The sequence below is a fragment of the Quercus robur genome, chromosome 7 (assembly GCF_932294415.1).
Source record: "Quercus robur chromosome 7, dhQueRobu3.1, whole genome shotgun sequence".
NCBI lineage: Eukaryota > Viridiplantae > Streptophyta > Magnoliopsida > Fagales > Fagaceae > Quercus > Quercus robur.
In genome coordinates this window covers 49,448,090-49,469,216 of record NC_065540.1, presented here as the reverse complement: position 1 = coordinate 49,469,216, position 21,127 = coordinate 49,448,090, and the positions used below count along the sequence as shown (strand labels likewise).

At 34.9% G+C, this 21,127-nt stretch overlaps 1 protein-coding gene across 2 annotated transcripts in view; it reads left to right on the top strand.

Moving 5' to 3' along the window:
• The window catches only part of LOC126693772 (ABC transporter A family member 1), a 44,414-nt gene extending 25,268 nt beyond the window's left edge, over nt 1-19,146 (top strand). Inside the window, exons 19-40 of one of the 2 annotated variants that reach the window (XM_050389896.1) lie at nt 1,232-1,286; nt 1,385-1,456; nt 1,903-2,604; nt 2,752-2,930; nt 3,607-3,817; nt 5,334-5,417; nt 6,405-6,446; nt 6,545-6,641; nt 8,433-8,560; nt 8,652-8,756; nt 11,060-11,206; nt 13,302-13,562; nt 13,644-13,779; nt 14,317-14,396; nt 14,516-14,623; nt 15,494-15,644; nt 16,389-16,525; nt 16,611-16,685; nt 16,754-17,057; nt 18,258-18,391; nt 18,623-18,681; nt 18,819-19,146. In XM_050389896.1, coding sequence (XP_050245853.1) covers nt 1,232-1,286; nt 1,385-1,456; nt 1,903-2,604; nt 2,752-2,930; nt 3,607-3,817; nt 5,334-5,417; nt 6,405-6,446; nt 6,545-6,641; nt 8,433-8,560; nt 8,652-8,756; nt 11,060-11,206; nt 13,302-13,562; nt 13,644-13,779; nt 14,317-14,396; nt 14,516-14,623; nt 15,494-15,644; nt 16,389-16,525; nt 16,611-16,685; nt 16,754-17,057; nt 18,258-18,391; nt 18,623-18,681; nt 18,819-18,900 — 3,349 coding nt within the window. In that variant the 3' untranslated portion in view covers nt 18,901-19,146. Of the gene's footprint in view, nt 1-1,231; nt 1,287-1,384; nt 1,457-1,902; nt 2,605-2,751; nt 2,931-3,606; nt 3,818-5,333; nt 5,418-6,404; nt 6,447-6,544; nt 6,642-8,432; nt 8,561-8,651; nt 8,757-11,059; nt 11,207-13,301; nt 13,563-13,643; nt 13,780-14,316; nt 14,397-14,515; nt 14,624-15,493; nt 15,645-16,388; nt 16,526-16,610; nt 16,686-16,753; nt 17,058-18,257; nt 18,392-18,622; nt 18,682-18,818 lie in introns of those variants that run through there. The other variant, XM_050389897.1, reaches the window with a different exon arrangement.
• Nucleotides 19,147-21,127: the final 1,981 nt, after the last annotated feature.

The window sequence follows — 21,127 nt, the reverse complement described above, 5'->3', positions numbered from 1 at the left end:
AATTAACTACCTTTAATAAAGCTTTGCTTGGAAAGTGGTTATGGCGGTTTGGGGTTGAGGAGACTCGTCTATGGAGGAGGGTTGTAGCTTTGAAGTTTGGGGAAGAGTGGGGGGGTTGGTCTTCTAAGTTGGGTAGGGGTGTTCATGGGTGTGGTTTATGGAGAAGTATCCGAAAAGGTTGGGAGATTTTTAGCAAGTTTATCCGGTTTGAGATTGGGGTGGGGGATAGAGTGAAGTTTTGGACAGATCAGTGGTGTGGGGACTCTCCACTCCATCTTTCCTTCCCGGTTGTGTATGGGATTGTTTCTAATAGAGAGGCTTCTGTGGCCTCATCTCTCGAAAGGTAGGGGACCGAGGCTCGTAGAAGTTGGAAGGTTCCTTTTCTTAGGGATCCTAATGATTGGGAGATGGGAGAGGTGGTTAATTTTCTCCATACCTTGGATTCTTGTTTACCTCACTCCGAGCAAGAAGACCGCATGGCTTGGAAATTGTCGAAGAAGGGGGACTTCAATATTCGCTCCTTTTACGACAAGCTTCGAAGCCCCTTTCCTTTTACTTTTCCTTGGAAAGGTATTTGGAAGGTTAAGGCCCCTACGTACGTCTCTTTCTTTGTTTGGACGGCGGCTTGGGAGAAGATTCTTACAGGGGACACTTTGCGGCGTAGAGGCTTTGAGCTGGTTGATTGGTGCATTATGTGTCGTTGCAATGGGGAGACGGTGAACCATTTGCTTCTCCATTGTGAAAAAGCTTATAAGTTGTGGAGCTTGATTTTCAGATCTTTTGGGATTTCTTGGGTCTTGCCTAGATCGGTTGCAGAAATGCTCTTCAGCTGGTGGAACTGGTTTGGAAAGCACTCTTCTAGCATTTGGAATTTAGCTCCATTGTGCCTTTTGTGGTGTATTTGGAGGGAGCGGAATTGGCGAACTTTTGAGGACAGGGACAGATCCGAGGACCAGTTGCTAGCTTATTTTTGTGGTTCTCTTTTTGATTGGTCTAGGGCTTGGGGACTCACCTCTAGTGATTCCCTCCCTTTGTTCCTTTGTTCTCTTCACTGTACTTAGTTTTTTGTTGCTTTCTGTTTGTTTTCTAGTTCTCTTTTTTTGTTTGTTTCTCTCCCTGTACTATCTGTTCTGCCTCTGTTTTCATGAGGTAGTTTTCTTAATATACTTCTTTTTTACTTATCAAAAAAAAAAAACATTCCTTGTTTCAAATGTTCTTTTTTTTTCAACAGCTCCCTTTTCTTGAAGCATCAGTATGGGGTTGGTTATACTCTGACGCTGGTGAAGGTGTGCTTCTATTTCTGTGTATCTTTCTCTACATTCCATTGAATGGCTGTTTGCTTATTATTTTCTGTGCTGATGGCTTTATTGTCTCTTCCTTTCAGTCTGCACCTACTGCCTCAGTAGCTTCTGATATTGTGTATCGACATATTCCATCAGCAACATGTGTGAGTGAGGTATTTCTCTCACTTTATCCATCAATTGTTTTGTTAATCAATTAAAATTTTTATGTATATCTTTTACCATATGGGTTGTCTAAGTATAACTATGACTTTTGCAAAGAAGATGTTGAAACGTTTTACCTGAATGGGCCAATATCTCTGTTTACAATGATATATGATGAGAGCTATCAATTATAATGTGTAGGGGTAGTTTGAAGTTCAACAGATATTCTTCTGGTTTAATATTTTTCCTTTATTTTTTCACCTGTTGTATGACTTAATGGTATGATAAAATATGCCCCTGATCCTTGGCATTAACATATGTGTGGTTGGGAATCTCTCTTATTGCACATGGATGTGTGTGCTTGGGTACCTGTGTGTAATCTATATCAGAGTGCTATAGTAAAAAATCCTTAGATATGCCCAATGTTGCTAATGCTGATACTTCCGTTCACTTTCAGGTTGGAACTGAGATTTCCTTCAAGCTTCCTATGGCATCTTCATCATCCTTTGAAAGTATGTTCAGGGAAATTGAAAGTTGCATGAGAAGGTCAGTTTGTAACTCCGAAACAATCAGGTCTGAGGACAAAGACCATTTTGGCATCGAAAGTTATGGTATATCTGTCACAACTCTGGAAGAGGTATTCCTTAGAGTTGCAGGATGTGACTATATTGAAGCTGAATGCATTGAGCATAAAGAAGACTTTTGTTTACCTGAAGCTGTGGTTTCTCAGGCTTCTCATGATCATGTGCCCAAAAATAACTCCAAACTTCTGGGAAATTGCAATCATATTCTTGGGGTCATATCAAACATAGTAGGGAGAGCTTGTGGCTTAATTTTTGCTACAGTTCTAAGTTTCGTAAACTTCTTTAGTAAGCAGTGCTGTAGCTGTTGTTTCATTTCTAGGTCAACATTTTGGCAACATTTTAGAGCATTGTTCATAAAAAGGGCGATAACTGCTCGGAGAGACCACAAAAGCATTGTTTTCCAGCTTTTGATTCCTGCAGTCTTCTTGTTTTTTGGACTTATTTTTGTCAAGCTCAAGCCACATCCTGATCAGCAGTCTCTGACCTTTACAACTTCACAATTTAATCCTCTATTAAGCGGTGGTGGTGGTGGTGGTCCAATTCCTTTTGATCTGTCCTGGCCTATTGCAAAGGAGGTTTGTTAATCATGTTAATTCATGTTGATGTTCCATCTTTTTTTGGGTGATGTCCTGTGTTGTGAAGTCTTCAATGTAGTGGATTTAACTACATATTGGTTGCATGCCTATGCAGTGATTTCTTCCTTTAAACTATCTGTGCTGCAGATTGCACAATACGTTGAAGGGGGGTTGATTCAAAAATTTAAACCGAGTGCATATAAATTCCCAGACTCAGAGAAGGCATTAGCTGATGCAGTTGAGGTGGCAGGGCCAACTTTGGGGCCAGTTTTACTTTCAATGAGTGAATTTTTGATGTCTAGCTTTAATGAATCCTATGAGTCAAGGTGTGTTAACTCAAATATTTGATTTACTTCATTCTTTACGACTTTCTGTCAGTTGTTAAGATGGTGTTAGCATGACTAATGGAAATCAAAATCATAGTTGTGGAAAGAATCCTGGTGATACCCAAAAAGAAATGTGAACTTCATGCAGTCGTCTACAGTATTAGTAAATTATGTCTATTGAAGTGGAATGTTTATTTATATATATATATACATATATTTTTTTTGATGACGTGGAACCTCACCAAATTAGGACACCTTGGAACCAACCCTGGGGAGTAAACCACTGATACACGGTCCCATCTGCCAAAACCATGTATCAGGTAATCCCGGAGAACTCCTATTGGGGATCAAACCCAAGAAGTTTGGGTCTACAGCTCATCCCAAGCCTCCAACCATGAGGCTACACCCTGACGGGTTGTTTATTTATAAATTATCAAGAAATTATCAGATAGTAGGCAAAAACATTAAAGATAAGTTGTGTATTTGCTTGTAATTTTTGTCCTTCCCCCATAATTGGGATATCTCGTGATCTCATTGGCAATTTTGCAAAATAATAATAGAAGAGATGATGCTATTCAACAACGTGAGCTACATGAAATTAACTTTAGTATTGTTAGTTTTAAGTTATTTTTAATTTTATTTAATTTTAGAGATTTTAATACATTCTTATATGCAGGTATGGGGCAATTGTGATGGATGATCAGAATGAAGATGGAACTTTAGGGTACACTGTACTACACAACAGTTCTTGTCAGCATGCTGCTCCAACATTTATCAATTTAATGAATGCTGCAATTCTTAAGCTGGCTACTCAAAACAAAAATATGACAATTCGAACTCGTAATCATCCTCTGCCTATGACAGAAAGTCAGCACTTGCAACATCATGTAAGTTACTGCATTCATTTATTTGAGTTGTTCTCTCAAGCATGATTACACACTTAAGTCTTGCCATAAACCCTCAAAAGAAGATATCAATAAGAACTATCAACCCCCAAACCACCCTCCCCCCCCCCCTACCCCACCACACACAAAAAAATAAAAATAAAAATAAAACCACTTATTCATGAGAACATGATTTTATTATTATGGAAATGCTTCAGGGTTTTCTTTTAAATGTATTGGGTATTATATGTTAAATCAATTATTGTGTTATTATCTTGTAATATATTAAACTCTTTTGGTATGTTGAGTAATGCACTCCTGTCTTCTCCTGATTTTTATTTTAAGATTACCTTTGGACGCAATATGATGGGGAAAATGGGAAAATTCTAAAATGGTATGCAATCTAGAAGTTTTTTAGTTTACCTCTAGGAACAAATGTTCAAGCAGACATCCTTTTGGAAAGTGCATTAGAATGTAAATTGTAGTTTTATAGGTGGAGCTTGATACACATCTGCTGTATTCGAGCTCCTCATATCATTAAAGATATATTTGCTTAAAAAAAAACTAGAAAGGAAAAATGATCAATGACATATCTCAAGCCATTAAGCATTATCTAATAATATAGTATGCATAGCGTCTGTCAGCTACAATCTTTACTACTTTTCTTTTACATTTCATAATTTTTTTTTTTTTTTTTTTTAAATTTCTTGTGTTCAATTTAAATTCTAAAAGGTATGACATTAAAACATGCGCTCTTGTATAACCCGAGGAAGTGCTAGCCACATTTGCACTATGTTGAGGTTGCAAGTGTTTGACATGCATTCTTCTTAGTTTTCTTGACATCAAAACATGGCAGAAATAGAAGTTCCCCTCTATCATTTTTTGTTATTGAGTTTGTAATGATTTAAGGGATTGCTAGTCACATTTGCGCAATACCCCAAAAATACCAGTAAAGTTACAATTGGGGCTCATCGTTATCACTTATGTAGCCAAGTTCAACCAATTAAATATTTTTGGGGGCTAAACACATGCCTGCGCAACACACACTTATCCAATATAATCCACCAAGGTATTACAATGTCCTCCACTTAAAATCATCATGTCCTTGTTAGGTCCCACGTTATGCTGCAGTTTCCCAGCCACATGACATTTCCAAGTCGACTCTAATACCATTTGGAATGACCCAAAGAAGCGCTAGTTACATCTGTATTATATCCCAAAAAAGGCTAGTCAAGTGCTCGTAATCACATATATGGTCTAATCTGACCATACAAACACCCGACTTGGGACTCAGCATAGGCCCACAGATACACGCTTATCCAATCATAGATGTTGCTATTTTAAGTCATTATCATATGGACATTTTCAACCCTAACATTGATAATATCTCAACACTATGATGAAATTGGCTTTGCATTTTGTTTGTTTGTTTTTTTTTTTTTTTTTTTTTTTTTTGGGGGATGGACTTATATTTGAATGAAACAAGAAGATTCAATGTATTTTCATTTTCAATTTGTAGGATCTTGATGCATTCTCTGTAGCAATTATTGTTAACATTGCCTTCTCTTTCATTCCTGCCTCATTTGCTGTTCCTGTTGTAAAGGTATTTTCCACAACTCTATCTCATCTACTACGGCAATTTTGTATGGCCTTTCCTACTCCTAGCATCATATAGTGTTGTTTTAAGTTAACTTATCTCCAAAAAAAAAAAAAAAAAATTTAAAAATTAAAAAGGAAAAGAATAAACTAGTTTCATTTGAAGTGGGAGTTCAAAAATCTTTTTTAATTTTAATTTAAATAAAGTGGAATTTAAATGACTTCTTTTTCAAATGGCACCCCCTCCCTTAAGAACAAGGTGGTGGGTGAGGTTGTGATTTCAGACCCATTGGCCGATTGGCCATATGTAATTTACCTTTAATACATTATTTTAAAAAAATTGTTACATATCATTTGTTTTCTTACCTCGAATCCAGGTATATATATATATATATATATATATATGTATATATTGGGGAACAAGTTTAAGGGTATAGTTCATTTGTTGCTAGATTAAATAAAAATTAAGGCTAAATTGCAAGCTACTCCCCTTAAGTATAAAGTTTGGGAGTGTTTGGATTTACACTCTAAAGTTTCAAAATTTTGATTTTACCCATTGAAATTCTATTTTGTTTGCATCAACAGCTCCATTGTCCATATTTTCCGTTAAGTGCCACATAAACTTACCACGTGTTTAGTTCATCCAATTAAATGATGCCACATCATTTTAACTATGCCTTGCCATTTTTAATTATTTAAATTTTTTTTTAGGCTACAAAAATGATGTGTTTAGGGGGTAAAATTCAAATTCTGAAACTTTAGGGTGTAAAATCCAAACACCCCCAAACCTCCTCCAAACTTCAGGGGTGTAATTTGCAACATCGATCTAGTATTATTTATTTATGTTTAATTATATTGTCTCTCATGAGAACATTGCCTAAATAAATTTATGGGAGTGCTTCCCTAAGAATGTGTAACTTCTTTAGCTCATACACCATAAGTATTCTCTAATTTCTTGTTTTTTGGCATAATAATTTCTATGATCTTAATGCAGGAACGTGAAGTAAAAGCTAAACATCAACAACTAATTAGTGGGGTATGTTTGTCCTAACGAAAAGAAAAAAAAAATGGCTGCTAAATTTGATTCTTTTAGTACTACTATGGAAATAGATATATGACTACATCCTTGTGCAGGTTTCCATACTTTCATATTGGACTTCTACATATATATGGGACTTTGTCAGCTTCTTATTTCCTTCATCTTTCGCAATAATTCTTTTTTACATCTTTGGTACGTCTGTAAACTCTCACTTCAAATTTTATCTTTCAGATTACTTGGGGTTAATTTGGTCACTTTCATAATTGAATTAATTGATACTTATGAGGGGAGAAAATAGAAAAAACAAAGCTATATTCCTAGTGTTTTTAAAAACGCGCTTAAGCTCAAAGCTCGAAGCCCCAAGGCTCCAACCTTTTTGCCTCAAAAGCTAAGCTCGTTCAAATAAGCATGCTTTCGGTGCGCTTTTTTTAGCTTTTTCAAAAAGCTCAAAGCGCGCTTTTTGGAGCTTTTTTATATTTTTCAAAAAAAAAAAAAAAAAAAAAAACCAAAACTGAATTAAAGCTATAGGATCTTGACATTATTGATATAAACCATTGATTTTGTATATTTTTAGTGTAAATTGCTTATCAAAAAAAAAATATTTAGAGTATAACTTGTCCTAAAACCCAACCCACAACCTCCTAGATTTTCTCTATTTTTATTTTTTCTCCTTGAAACAGTAACCCACCTAGCTCCTTGGTACCAATTACCATGTTGCAATGTCCTCATATTCTTAGCTCATTCATGAAAAAAAAAAAAAAAAAACGTATGATATAATATATGTGGTAATTGTTTAGTTACTTTAGTGGTTGATTTTGAACATAGCAAACTAATTCTTCTGGAGTTATTATCATTAAGTGATTATATTATTAACTAATATTACTAATTAGTCATAGGGCATTATAGATATGGGAGATTTAAGAAAGGATATTATATGGAAGTACTGATATCTAGCTTATCCAAAAAAATAAAATGACTTGACTTGCAATTTTTGTGTTAAAATTGCAAAAGTAGGGCATATCTAAATGTTATATGAATTATATAAAAAGTTTTATTTCAATTTATATGATAATTTGATCATTTGATTGTTGCATTTCTCATTAATAATAATTTTTAAAAATTTTAAATTATTTCTAAAAAAATGTGCGCTTCACTTCAATCAGGCGCATGCTTGCGCTTTGCGCTTTGTACCTAGGCTCCAAGAGGCCTTTGAGCTTAAGCATGCCCTCCCTCCCTCTCTCTTTAATTATTCAACCCCTGGCACTGTTGAAAGTTTGAAGACAATGCTATGGCGAAAAGTTAGATATTTGAACCTATGTTCTAGAACATCATTACCCTTACCAATTACCATGTTGCTGAGTTTTTTTATTTTTATAAGTACTATATTAAATTAATGCTGTAATGGCACTGTTGAAAGCTTGATTACATTGACTAATTTCAATGCTACGGTGATATTTCAGATGTTTTATATTTCCTGCGTACCTAGGTGCCCCTGCATTATTTACTTATCAAAAAAGGTAAAAAGCAGGAATGTAAAAGGGGTAGGAAAACTGAAAATGATTAATACATGTCTTTGCACTTAGTTTTCCTGTGTGTTTTGAGAAGGGGAGGGGGCAAATGGAAGGATTATCATTCCCTCTAGGCCTACCATATTACTCCTTGTAAATTCGGGTGTTGAGGAAGTACAAAGAGAGGAAATTTGTACCATATTTCTTTTTCATTTCATTAGGCCGACTAGATTTCCTGTTTTATCCTAGAAAACCCAATAACAAGAGGGAAGGTAGATTTCTTTACTTTCCCTTCACTCTCCTTCATTTCCTAGCCCTTCCCTCCACCCTGTTAAAATAATTATAGATTAATAATTACTCCGTTATATTATCACTTTGTTTTTCATTATTGTCACGATTAATGGGGGTTTTTTTTTTTTTTTTTTTTTTTTTTTTTTTTTTTTTTTCCTTCTTGTCATATTTAAACTTTCTGTAGGTCTGGATCAGTTTATTGGAACGGGTTGTGTCTTGCCAACAATCCTCATGTTTTTGGAGTATGGATTATCAGTTGCATCATTCACTTATTGCCTTACATTTTTCTTTTCTGACCACACCATGGCACAGGTGGGCACTTTCACTTCTCAATGGTAATTTTAGCTTTCATTGCATTATTCTTATAATTTCATGAGTGCTTACATTCTCACTCTTCTTGCAGAATGTGGTCCTCTTGGTGCACTTTTTCACTGGACTCATTCTTATGGTTATCTCATTCATTATGGGGCTTATAAAGACGACAGCAAGTGCAAATTCTTTTCTCAAGGTGTTAGACTTTTTTCCATTTTTGATGATCAATTTAGGGTGTGGAAGGCATTCATTATGATGGCGTTAACTTCAAACCTATCTATTAATCACCAATGGAGTTAAGAGATTTAAATTTTAATTTAGATAATGGTGATACATGTCTATCTTGAGACCTTCCATAGGATTAAAGTCCCCAGCACTATGCTGTGCCCTAATGACAGCTAGTGCAACCCTTTTTCTTAATATTGTATTATTATTTTCATTTATAAATATTTGTCAATTGAGGAAGTTGATGGAATTCATTCATGGCCTTAAATTGCAAAACAACCTGTTAGTCACCAGCACAATTATCATATTGAAATTTAACTTTTAAGCCAGCCTTATTCAGTAGATGGTTATGGAGGTTTGTGGAGTAAGGTGATCGCTCTTGGAGGAATGTATTTTTTTTATTATATATAAATACTCTTGAAGGAATGTTATTGCTTCCTAAAATGGGGAAGCAGGGTGTGGATGGACTACTTTGGTTATTTGTAGGCCACATGGGTGTAGCCTGTGGAAGGGAATTAGAAGGGGTTGGAGGAAGTTGTCCTCTTTCATCTCTTACAAAACAGAAATGGTAGGAGGATCAGTTTCTCTCATGATGGGTGGTGTGGTGAATGAGCCCTAAAGGAGATGTATCTAGACTTATTTTCAATTGTTGTGAATAAGAATGCATCCATGCTTTCCTTTTTCTCTACAAGGGAGGATGGTCTTTGTTTTTGGATTTTAAGATTTATTTGTGGTTTTCATGATTGGGAATTGTGGTGTGTGAATATTTAATTGGACTCTGACATTTATTTTCTTGGAGGGGAGTATCATATTTGATGGGGCCTAAATAGCAATATAGAGTTTAGTGTGCAATCATATTATGTTTGTTTGAGGGGTGATTATAAAGAGCCCTTTATTTTTTTTGGACAGCAACGTTGATTAGAATATCGAATGTAGGCAACCTGATAAAGAGAAATATGGTATTGGTCAATTGGCATTGCATGTATTAGGATGATGCAGAAAAAATGGCCCTCCTCCTTCTTCATTGTCCTGTTACTCATGACTAGTGGTCCTTCATTTTATCTTCTATTGGAGCGCGGGTGATGCCATCTAAGGTGACTGTTGTATGGTCTTGTTGGAAAGGACCGTATGTGGATGCTTTGCAGGGCTGGAATTGTTTAACTTTTGGAGGTGGGGAGATATCTCATATCTGTGGTTGATCTTAGGGCCTCTTTCTTCAGTTTTCTTTTTGAATTTTGTACAATGAAGGAGGGGGGGGGGGGGGGGGGGGGGGGGTTCTCTTGTACTCATTAGTTGATTTTATGGATCATTTAAGTGTTCAATTGTAATTGTTGGGAGGCTCTTCATTTATACGTTTCCTTCTCTTGGTAAAATTCCTTTTTCAAATCCTGATGGAGCTGCATGAGCCCTTCCTGTATGCCATAAATGACCTATGAGTAGGACGAATCCTACAACAAAATGAGAGGTAGCTAACCAACATCTAGGTTATGTATACGATGAAAACATTAAAAAAAAAAAAAAATTAAAAAAAAAAATTCTTTATATGTATAACCTAGATGTTGGTTAGCTACCTCTCATTTTGTTCTAGGATTCTTTCTATACGTAGGTCATTTATGGCATACAAGAAGGGCTCATACAGCTCCAGAAGGATTTGAAAAATTAATTGATTGTGTTTTTGAACCAAAATTTTCCATTACTTCTCTTAACTAAGACAGTTAATTTAATGCTTGAAGTCAGAATCCATTTGATTTAATCATCATTATATATATGTGTGTGCGTGCGCGCGCGCGTGTAACTGGTTAGAGAAATGTCATCTTGGGCCCATCCATAAGATGAGGCCCTCAACCTTACTGTGTCCTAGTTGTTTATCACATTTTTTGTTATTATATATTGTTTGATCGAAAGCTACATTTTGTCTAGTGGATGTCATTTTTGAAGAATGAACTCACTGATGACTGAAAATTTGCTTAATTTCTTTTTAAATTGACTTACATGCTGTCAATTCTGTCAGACATGTGTTACCATCCGCAATGCCATATTCCATCAGAAAAGCATATGATTGCTTCCAGAATTGTGTGCAGTTTCTAACCAGTTTTTCTATGATTGTATTCCTGTAAAATCTTTCCAATACTGCCAAGAGCTGAATCTAATATTACATTTCACTTGATAAAAATTTACATATATGTTGTAACTAAATATCTGCCTCTATATATAGCCGGCCTTCACTCTGATAATAACTGTCTTATTCCTTACTTCTGTTATGTATCCTTCCAGAATTTCTTCAGATTATTTCCAGGTTTTTGCTTTGCTGATGGGCTTGCTTCGCTAGCTCTGCTACGGCAAGGGATGAAAGATAAATCAAGTGATGGTGTTTTTGATTGGAATGTTACTGGTGCCTCCCTTTGTTATCTTGGTCTTGAGGTACGTTTTTTATCCCAGTCCTGCATGAAGCTTTTCTACCATATGCTTTATGATTTTCTGCTGTATGCTTGTCTACAATTTTATATTTTGATTAACTTTTTGATTACATGCATTGCACATGAAAAAAAATGAGTGTATGTTGTATAGTAAGACACAATTTATATTAGTTTGAAGATACTTATATAATATATACATGACAAAATACTTAGACAAGATTTTATTTTTATGTTATTGAAAGACATCAAATAAGAGAAAGAAGAAAATAAATGTTGAAAAATGAGAATAAAATAAATTTAGAGAAGCAGAAGCAAGAAAGAGAGAAAAAATAAGGGTTACATGGTTCAGCTTGATAGCCTACTCCACGGGATAAAACTGTAGGGGTTACATCTTTGTAGTATTCTCAATTTTTTATTACAATGAACCCTAGTAGGGTATATACAAGAGCTAGAGTTAGCCCTACATGGGCTTACAATATATTGGGCCTCTTGGGCCATTACATTAACAAAAATCCAATATCTTAAAAAAAAAAATATATATATATATATAGCAACTAGCAAGACGAGGGGGGCTTTTTCTTTCAGTTTACAATCGCCTATAAGGTTATAACTGATTATTAGTCGAAGAAAGCCAAAGAACCTATGCTTTAGAATAAGGCTGAATGAATATATCCTTAAGTAGAGTTATTTTATTTTATTTTATTTTTTTAAATAATTTAACAAATCCTAGTTGTGTAGGAATGTCCTGCTTTTAAAAAAAAATTATTTATAAATTTTTAACTGATGGCTAAACTAAAGAACCTTAATCAGAGAAAGAGGACCCCAATTGGGGGAAAAAAACTAATAATTAAAGTGAAAGAGGATAGCAACTCAGATTAGGTAAGTTTGGTAATTTCAAATATTTTCTGGATAATATTGTCCAACAAATGTTCATCACCATCCATGCTTTTGTACCAATTATATATGAAGCTGAGGAGCAACATCCACTTCCCTATCGACGTATTTGAATGTTTAATAACAAACTAGCTACTCTAACTTTTTATGTCAGAGCTGGAACCATCAATTGAAATTCATATGCAGTAAATTGGCGACGTGGTATGCAGGATATGCAGGACAATAGATGTTGATGTGTAAACCAATTTTCTTCTGTTTAAGCACACAAAAAATGTTCGTAAGATCTCAAAAGTGATTTAAGAATATCCTCTCTAAATTGGATTTCTTAACCCAGAGCTTAATCTGAGTCTATTGGCCTGGTTTTCTTATTTTTATTTTTATTTTATTTTATTTATGGTAAGGACTAGAAGGTTTCTCATCTTCCCAATTTTCTAATGCCACAGAGGCATAATATAGACATTCCATCTTCAGATTGCCCGATAACTATGATCTTCCAGTTTGATATTGATGCAGCTTGTACAAAACTTTTCTTAACTGACATTCAATTAAATGAGTGGATTTTTCAATGATACAATGCCCATTTCTGCTAATCTATTTTATTATGATCAGTTGGTTCATGTAATAAAGTGGTGGAACAACTTCTAGCTTGGAGCCATTTAGATATCTAGAAACTAGATTTTCACATAAATTGATAAATGTTTATTTGATGTAATGCACTGAGACAAAATTAAGTATTTTTTTGGTTTAATATTTTAATAAAACTGTTATGTAGCTACTCTGGCTCAAATAATGCTTCTCCATTAAGAAAGGGTGGACCCATGGAGGGTAAGTTGTTGTGGGTTTAATAATTATTGGGTGCATGTGTAACTCGCCAATAAAAAAAATGTTATATTGCTGGGATTTGCGTGGACTTCCATTAGTTCATAGATGCCACTTTGTAGCAATTCAATCTTCCCACATATTGCTGTATCAGTGGAAACTTTAAAGCATGAGTGTAGAAATCTTATTGTTTTTCTATTCTTTTTAAATACAACAAAAACAACAAAGCCTAAATCCCAAAATTTGGGGTCGGCTATAGATCCTTGATAGATTAGATTAGGTCAGCCACATGTATTCTTTTTAAATATGCTTTTGAAATTGAACTAGAAAAATAATTTTGAAAATGGACTTCGTTTGATTCCACTCAATTTTCTTACCTGTGGCAGAGCATTGGTTTCTTCCTCTTAACACTTGGCCTTGAACTGTTGCCTTCTCACAATTTGACTCCTGTCACAATCAAAGAGTGGTGGAGAAGTATTAAAATTCCCCAGCGTGGTACTTCTAGTTATTTAGAACCTCTCTTGAAACCCTCCTCAGAAACTGTTGCTCTTGATCCTGATGAAGACATAGATGTGAAAACAGAAAGAAATAGGGTACTTTCAGGCTCAATTGATAATGCCATCATCTACTTGCGTAATCTTCAGAAGGTATGAAATTACCTGTTCTTAAGTTGTAATTTTGTAATGCCAATACTACAACCTTTCACGATTCTATTATACCACTTTTAGGTGTATACTGGAGGAATGCATCACTGCACTAAGGTCGCAGTACAATCACTGACTTTCACAGTTCAAGCAGGAGAATGTTTTGGGTTTTTAGGAACAAATGGAGCTGGGAAAACCACAACACTTTCAATGCTGTCTGGTATGTAAAAATTCTGTAATGATACATGAGCAATTTATCTGTGGAACATCTAAGTATATCTTATGCTGTCATGAACAGTTTCTAATTCAATTAATTTTTTGGAGGAGTCAACTTCATAAGAAATTACTAGTTTAGTTGTGTTGTTTAAACAACACAACACATATTTTCACAACACTTTTTCATTCACACATATTTCCACAACACTTAAACAATGTTACTAGAACAACATTACCTAACGGGCCCATATGTGATAATGGGGAACTCCATTATATAGTGTCTGTTCTCCTGCTTAGCTGTCTTGTATACTCGTCTTTTATTTATATATAAATTCCTGAGGTTTTATGTGGTCCCCAACTTGATGAGCTTTATAGGAACATGATAATGTTAGAAACTTTTACCAGTGTCAAGAGTTCTGATTTTTCTATAATTAATAATTAAGTACCTGAAACACTGTCTGTTTTAAATTACATTAGCATGTTTCTGAATTTTGAAATAGTTAGTGAGGTTACTATTTTTGATCATATATTTGCCATACAGGAGAAGAATCCCCAACTGATGGAACTGCTTTTATTTTTGGCAAAGATATACGTTCCAATCCCAAGGCTGCTCGTCGGCATGTATATATTGATTTATTTCATTCCTTTTCCTTTTTTTTTTTTAATCTTGAATGTAGACTAGCTATTTGTAATATACCGGTAGAACTTAGCTAACTTCTTCTATTTTTTTTTAATTTCAGATTGGGTATTGCCCACAATTTGATGCTCTATTAGAATTTTTGACTGTTCGAGAGCATCTTGAGCTTTATGCAAGAATAAAAGGACTTCCAGAATACAGGATAGATGATGTATGTATATTAGTTCACACCTTATAGTTCATTTTACTGTATTAAGCTGGTGGTTAAATCAGAATCTGGTCTGCTCAGCCACAACCAACTTAGAATTTGTTCATGTTTGATTCGCTGGGATTTGATTGTGCATCAATGAAATTTTTTTCCTCTGGGTTCCTTTTCCTCAGTTTGGGATTGAATGTATTAGTTAGACAATCTGATTAGTTGTGTGTGTGTGTGTGAGAGAGAGAGAGAGAGAGAGAGAGAGAGATCTGGTTTATTGTTCTCAAATATTTATTTATTTTAGATTGGTAATAAGAATTTGTATTAATATTTAAATTAAAGAGTACAATAGTCCTTTGATGCGGGGAGGACATTGGATGTTATTCACCTAATACCCACTGAACTTTAAAAAATGCAGTCTTTGATATCTGCAATATTCTTTGGTTTACCAGCATCTAATGACATCCAATGAAGAAAGGAGCTGACAAACATCGATTTAACCCTCAAAATTGACAATTCATGCCCCTCAAAAGTTCTTCTATTTCTCCCCCTCAAAGTCTACGAGCACAATGGTACTAAATTCCAAGCCCTATGTCTGAAGGATCTTGGTTTCCTTCTTGGACCTTCAAGCATCATATACACATATTTAGCCATCACACACCAAACACTAAAGATCACCACTCTTCTTACACATACAACAACAGTCAACCATGATCATCCCTCACATTTGAGATTGAGTTCAGGATTTTGTATGAATCAAGTTTCTTATACAATCAAATATTGAATGTTTTACATAGAAGAAATTTTCTTTAACTTTAATTGTGTGATTTGGTATATAGAGACAATCATGTTTTAGATCTTTAATGGCTCAAGCTATCTGAACAGGTTGTAATGGAAAAACTAGTGGAGTTTGATTTGTTGAAGCATGCAGACAAACCATCGTTTTCCCTTAGTGGCGGAAACAAGCGCAAATTATCTGTTGCAATTGCTATGATAGGAGATCCTCCTATAGTCATTCTAGATGAGCCATCCACAGGTATACAAGCCGCTACTTTTTATTCTACATTTTATTCGATAAGTTTGACTAATAGTAAGTATCATAACTTTTGTTATCAATTCTAGTTAAAAGTATGGTTTTTCAACATTAAACTTGAAAACTATCAATATTAAACTTGTTATCAATTACAAACACAAACTAAATCACAAATCTCACACATTCACAAACTCACAATCCTAAAGCCCCAATACACCTAACTCTCTCACTCAAAAATAGACAGACACTCAAACTACTCTTCAAAGAAACCCACTCCATGCTCTTTTAAGAATTTTCTCCTCTCCCTCATGGGAGGACCCATAGCCAAAGTCACACAACCCTGTAGAAACAAAAGCCTTGATTTATTATTAGTGCATCTAACAATCTGACAGTACAATGCCTTTCACACATGAAATTACTCTTCAATTTGTCTGTTAGTATTATGTTGAAATGCATGATATGAAATTATACGAGTCATGTCAGTTTCATAGGATTCTTGGAGGCTATAAATTATTGATGTTCAAACTACTCCATGAAAAAACCCCTTTTTACTACATCTAGGTTTTATCTTGTAGTTAATGCATTGTTTGCTTATCCTTAATTTGAGTTGTTTATGCATGAATCAATTGCAAAGACATCCTCCCCACCCAAGCCTATAGTTCGTGTTCAAATAACATGTTCTATTCGTTGTTAGTGTTATTTCCAATCAACTAATTTGTTGTTGTTACTAATAATTAATTATTGTAGGTATGGATCCTTTTGCCAAACGATTCATGTGGGAAGTGATATCTCGTTTATCTACCAGGCGTGGAAAGACAGCGGTAATTCTTACAACACACAGCATGAATGAAGCTCAAGCTCTGTGCACAAGGATTGGGATAATGGTATAGATTCTGTGCTCCTTGCTAGACTGAAGAACTTGTAATATCATTTAATAATTATTTTGATTATTTTGTGTTTGATTTGAAGGTTGGAGGCCAACTAAGATGCATTGGGAGTCCACAGCATCTAAAAACACGATTTGGAAATCATCTTGAGCTAGAGGTATGTATGATGATTTCCAAACTTTTGGAGCTTTTTCAGGAAATTAAATTTATGTTCCCTGTCCTCAGGTAAAACCTACTGAGGTAAGTTCTGTGGACTTGGAAAACCTTTGCCGGATTATTCAAGAAAGGCTTTTTGACATTCCCTCTCACCCAAGAAGTTTACTTGATGACATTGAAGTTTGCATTGGGGGTATTGATTCCATTGCATCAGAAAATGCATCAGCGGCAGAGATTAGCTTGTCAAGGGAAATGATAATTATAATTGGGCGCTGGCTTGGTAACGAAGAACGAACTAAGACACTTGTATCTTCAACACTATTTTCTGATGGTACTTTTGGTGATCAGTTATCTGAGCAGTTGGTTCGACATGGTAGGTGTTGCATATGCTGATTTATGTTCTTTATTTTGCTGTTGATAATTTTTTTCCTATTAATGTTTTTTTGTTTCCTTGGGAGTTTGAATGGGAAACCTTTAAAAGCTTCTGGCTTGTCATTTTCACAAAGTTAATGATACTGCATTACTTTTAATCATCACTATCATCACCACCATTGCTACTACTTTCAGATTTCATATATTTTGCTTTCCAAACCTTTGATCCTTTGATTCTTTTGTTTCAATGCAAACTACGCTTTGATCCTTTTACTTCTGTTTTTGAATGTTTTCCTGATATGTTAAACTCTTGACATTTGCATTTTTCATGTGTTTTGATTTTCAAAAGATTATTTGTTGTTGGTAGTCAATACTGGTTTAACATACCACAGTTTAACTCGATCCACTTTCGCACTATATCTGTATGGTTCTTCTATGTTTTACAGCAACATGCTGAAACTATAATACTTCCTGGCTTCCCATAAGACCAGTTCCTATCCCCATCCAACCCCCCTCCCCCTCCCCTGGCGCGGGGTTCCCCTGGGTTAGGTGAAATACAGAAAACGCCTTCTACATCAGAATGAAGACGTGTCCAAATTATTAGTAGAAGTTTCACTATAATTCATATCTTCTTACTCATTAATCTACTTCTCATTTGTATTAAATAATAATTTTAAATTTGAATAGATATCAATATTATGAAGATCATTGCCATCACCATTTCTAGTACCTGCTACAGAATTTGCAACACCAAAAGCATTACTTAAACCAACTGTCAATTTGAAATCACAATTGTCCTGAAAGCTTAAACTAATGGAAAAGGGTAATCTATTATGGTATTAAAGAGAGCAGTCTTGAGTTCGAACCATGTCCCACTCTAAACCTCCCATTATTTTAAATATTTTGGCCCTACATATTAAGGGGGAGTTTAAACCCACAATTGAGGGGGAGTGTTAGAATAAGGGTTAAATTCTTAAACTCATCATTTGTTATCAACTTAAACTTTTAGAATATGTATGCATTTCTTAAATTAAAAAATAAATAAATAAAAGAAGAAGAAGAAGAAGATAAAAGGAATAAATTATGTCATGAATATAATTTCATGTATGTTAGGTTCTCTAAGTTGATGGTCAATGTAATCATTTTCTGACTCTCTTTTGTCTGTCTTGCAATTTTCTAATTACTATTTGAGTTTGTGTAGGTGGCATACCCTTGCCAATATTTTCTGAGTGGTGGTTAGCGAAAGAAAAGTTCTCTGTGATTGATTCATTTATCCTTTCTTCATTTCCTGGTGCAACATTCCAAGGATGCAATGGATTGAGTGTCAAATATCAGGTAAAATCAATAATGGCTTTGGGATACTAGATGTAATTCAAACAAGTCTTATGTTTCTTGGTAGAAATGATAAGCATACCTGGTCACACAAATGACAACTAAGATAAATATTCATCTGGGTTGTACCCCTAAATAGGCAATTGTATATAGACTTGTGGGTGTGTGTTTTCTTGTAACTGCTGTGGCTTTTACAATTCTTACAGTAGTTGTTGATCTTAAAATTTGTTGCAGTTGCCGTATGGAGAAGGCCTATCACTTTCAGATGTTTTTGGACACCTGGAACAAAACAGGTAAAGATATATTAGTACGTACCTTGTTTAAGCAATTAGAATTAGGCTAGTGGAATGAGTATTATCCATGTAGGTGATATTTTCCATGTTCTCTTCTTGCTCATCAAGCTGACCAGTGTTTTTTGTTATCTCTTCAGATTTCGGCTGGGCATTGCAGAATACAGTATCAGCCAGTCAACTCTGGAAACCATATTTAATCATTTTGCTGCAAATTCATGAGGTATAGTCATCTTCTTGAACCATTTCACCCACAATCCATGAGGAAGGTTCAAATGCTGCATGCATCTCGTGTTCTTGTACGAGTTCCGCTGACAAGGTTTTTAGGCCGGATGTAAATATCAGAGAAGTGGTGCATTGTATATAAGTCAAACCTTTTCCATTTGTAAATGTAAGCTTTTACCTTGATCAAAAGATTGTGACCCATAATCATATAGGTATAACTTTGTGGACTGATTGATTATTACAGCCACCATCTCTCCTCTCTTTTTTGTTCCTATTGCTGATAGTGTGAGTTCAGAGCTAAATAAAAAATGAGCAACCCCCTACTATTTATTAACTTTGGCAAAACCTAACCGTTTAAAAGACAGCTAACCCCTCCAAATATTCTTTCACCTAAAAAGTGGAATGTTCGCTGGCTCGTGACTTGTGGGCCTTCTCCCAAAATTAAAAAAAGAAAAAGTAAATTATAAAAAGAAAAAAAAGGTCTTCTTAACATGAAACATTTAAGGGACAGTGCATGAAAAAATCTCTCATTGTTTAGGTACTTATTTTTATAACATCACGTGGCAATATCTCTTTGGGGGAATACTTGCTTACTAAAAAAAAAAAAAAAAAATTAAAGATCAAGAGCATAATGAAAATATATGGACCCAATGAAACCACCTTACACTTTATGGGTTGGACTTTGCCCGACAAATCCCAAATCATCACTCAACAAATTCTGGGCCTACACCACTATGTTTAACTGGCTTGAAATTATGTGTCCCCCCCCCCCCCCCCCCTGAAAATCATGTTAAAAATCGGACAGTCCAAAAGCCCATCGATTCAATTTCCTCAGTAGAATATTAGATGTGGGCCAGAAAAGCCCAATAAATCTCCTCACCAAGTGGACGTAAAAAGCCCAAGGAACCCACTTCGCTCAAATCTAAATGAAGGCTACCTGGGCCACCCATCTATGAAGCAAGATCCAGTCCATACTAAAATGACAGCCCATGAAAAAGAATGTCATACATAGCCCAGTTGAAGACGGGAAGATAATAGAGTAAATGGAGAAACTCAATTGCCGCTATATTGTTCACCAAGTGAGCAGCAAGACAAGCTACACTAAAAAGAACAAAATAGTAGGCTAGAGTATAAAAGGATGGACACGGCGAGGGGGATTTTTGGGAATTAGCATAGTAAGGGGGTTCTATATAGTAAGTTGAGTAACGTTTGAAACGATTTAGGAAAATAGCATCTCGAGAAACTTGAGATATTGTTTAAAACTCGATTGTTAGAAACTCGCTTTCCACTTGCATTGCACTTGCTGAATTGGACAAAAAGCCACATAGATCTCGAGTCTCAAAGACTCGATTTCTATAAAATAAAAATCAAGTCTTAGAGACTCGATTTTGTTAGAGATAAACGTTTGATGAATACTGATAGATATCGAGTATTAGAAACTCGATATTTAATTAAAATTTGCATAGAACTCGAGTCTTATAGTCTCGAGTTCTGCTGGGGAAAATTTTTATAAACATAGATGCACGCATCAAGTACACGCACAGATAAAAATTTTATCAGCCCTCACTCTCTCACCCATAACACTCAGCCTCACTGTCTCACTCACCCATAACTCTCACACCACATTGGCTCTTACTCTCACTCATCACATTGCCTCTCTCACTACTCCTCCCTCTCAATAAATTCATATCTGAGATAAGAGTTTTTTGATTTGATTGTCATTGTAGTTGGGTATTATTTGTTGTTGGGTGTGGGTTAAAGAGTTTGACTCTTTATTTTGTAGATGGATAACATAACTTAGTTAAGATATCAATATTTTGAATTATAGAACTTTGTTTTGTTAGTGTTAATTTTTTGAGTATTTATTTGCATGGTTTTTGTTATTATTATTTTATTCATCATTTCTAGGCTCTTATTTTTATCATGATTTTACAAGTTTTTTGACTTTATTCATCATTGTTTTAGGTACGAAATGGGTAGTGAATGAATTGTAATGAATGGGTATGTAATCATGCCCTTTGAATGGGTATATAATTAAATGAGTGACTTAATCCCTTCGAATGAATTGTAATGAAATGAGTATGTAATTCATGCCCTTCGAATGTGTAATGAAATGGGTTTTTTTTTTTTTTTTTTTTTTTTTTTGTATTGGGTATGAAATGGGCATGTAAATGTTATGAGTATGTAATTAGATAAAATGTTGTATACTTTTACAAGTATTTTT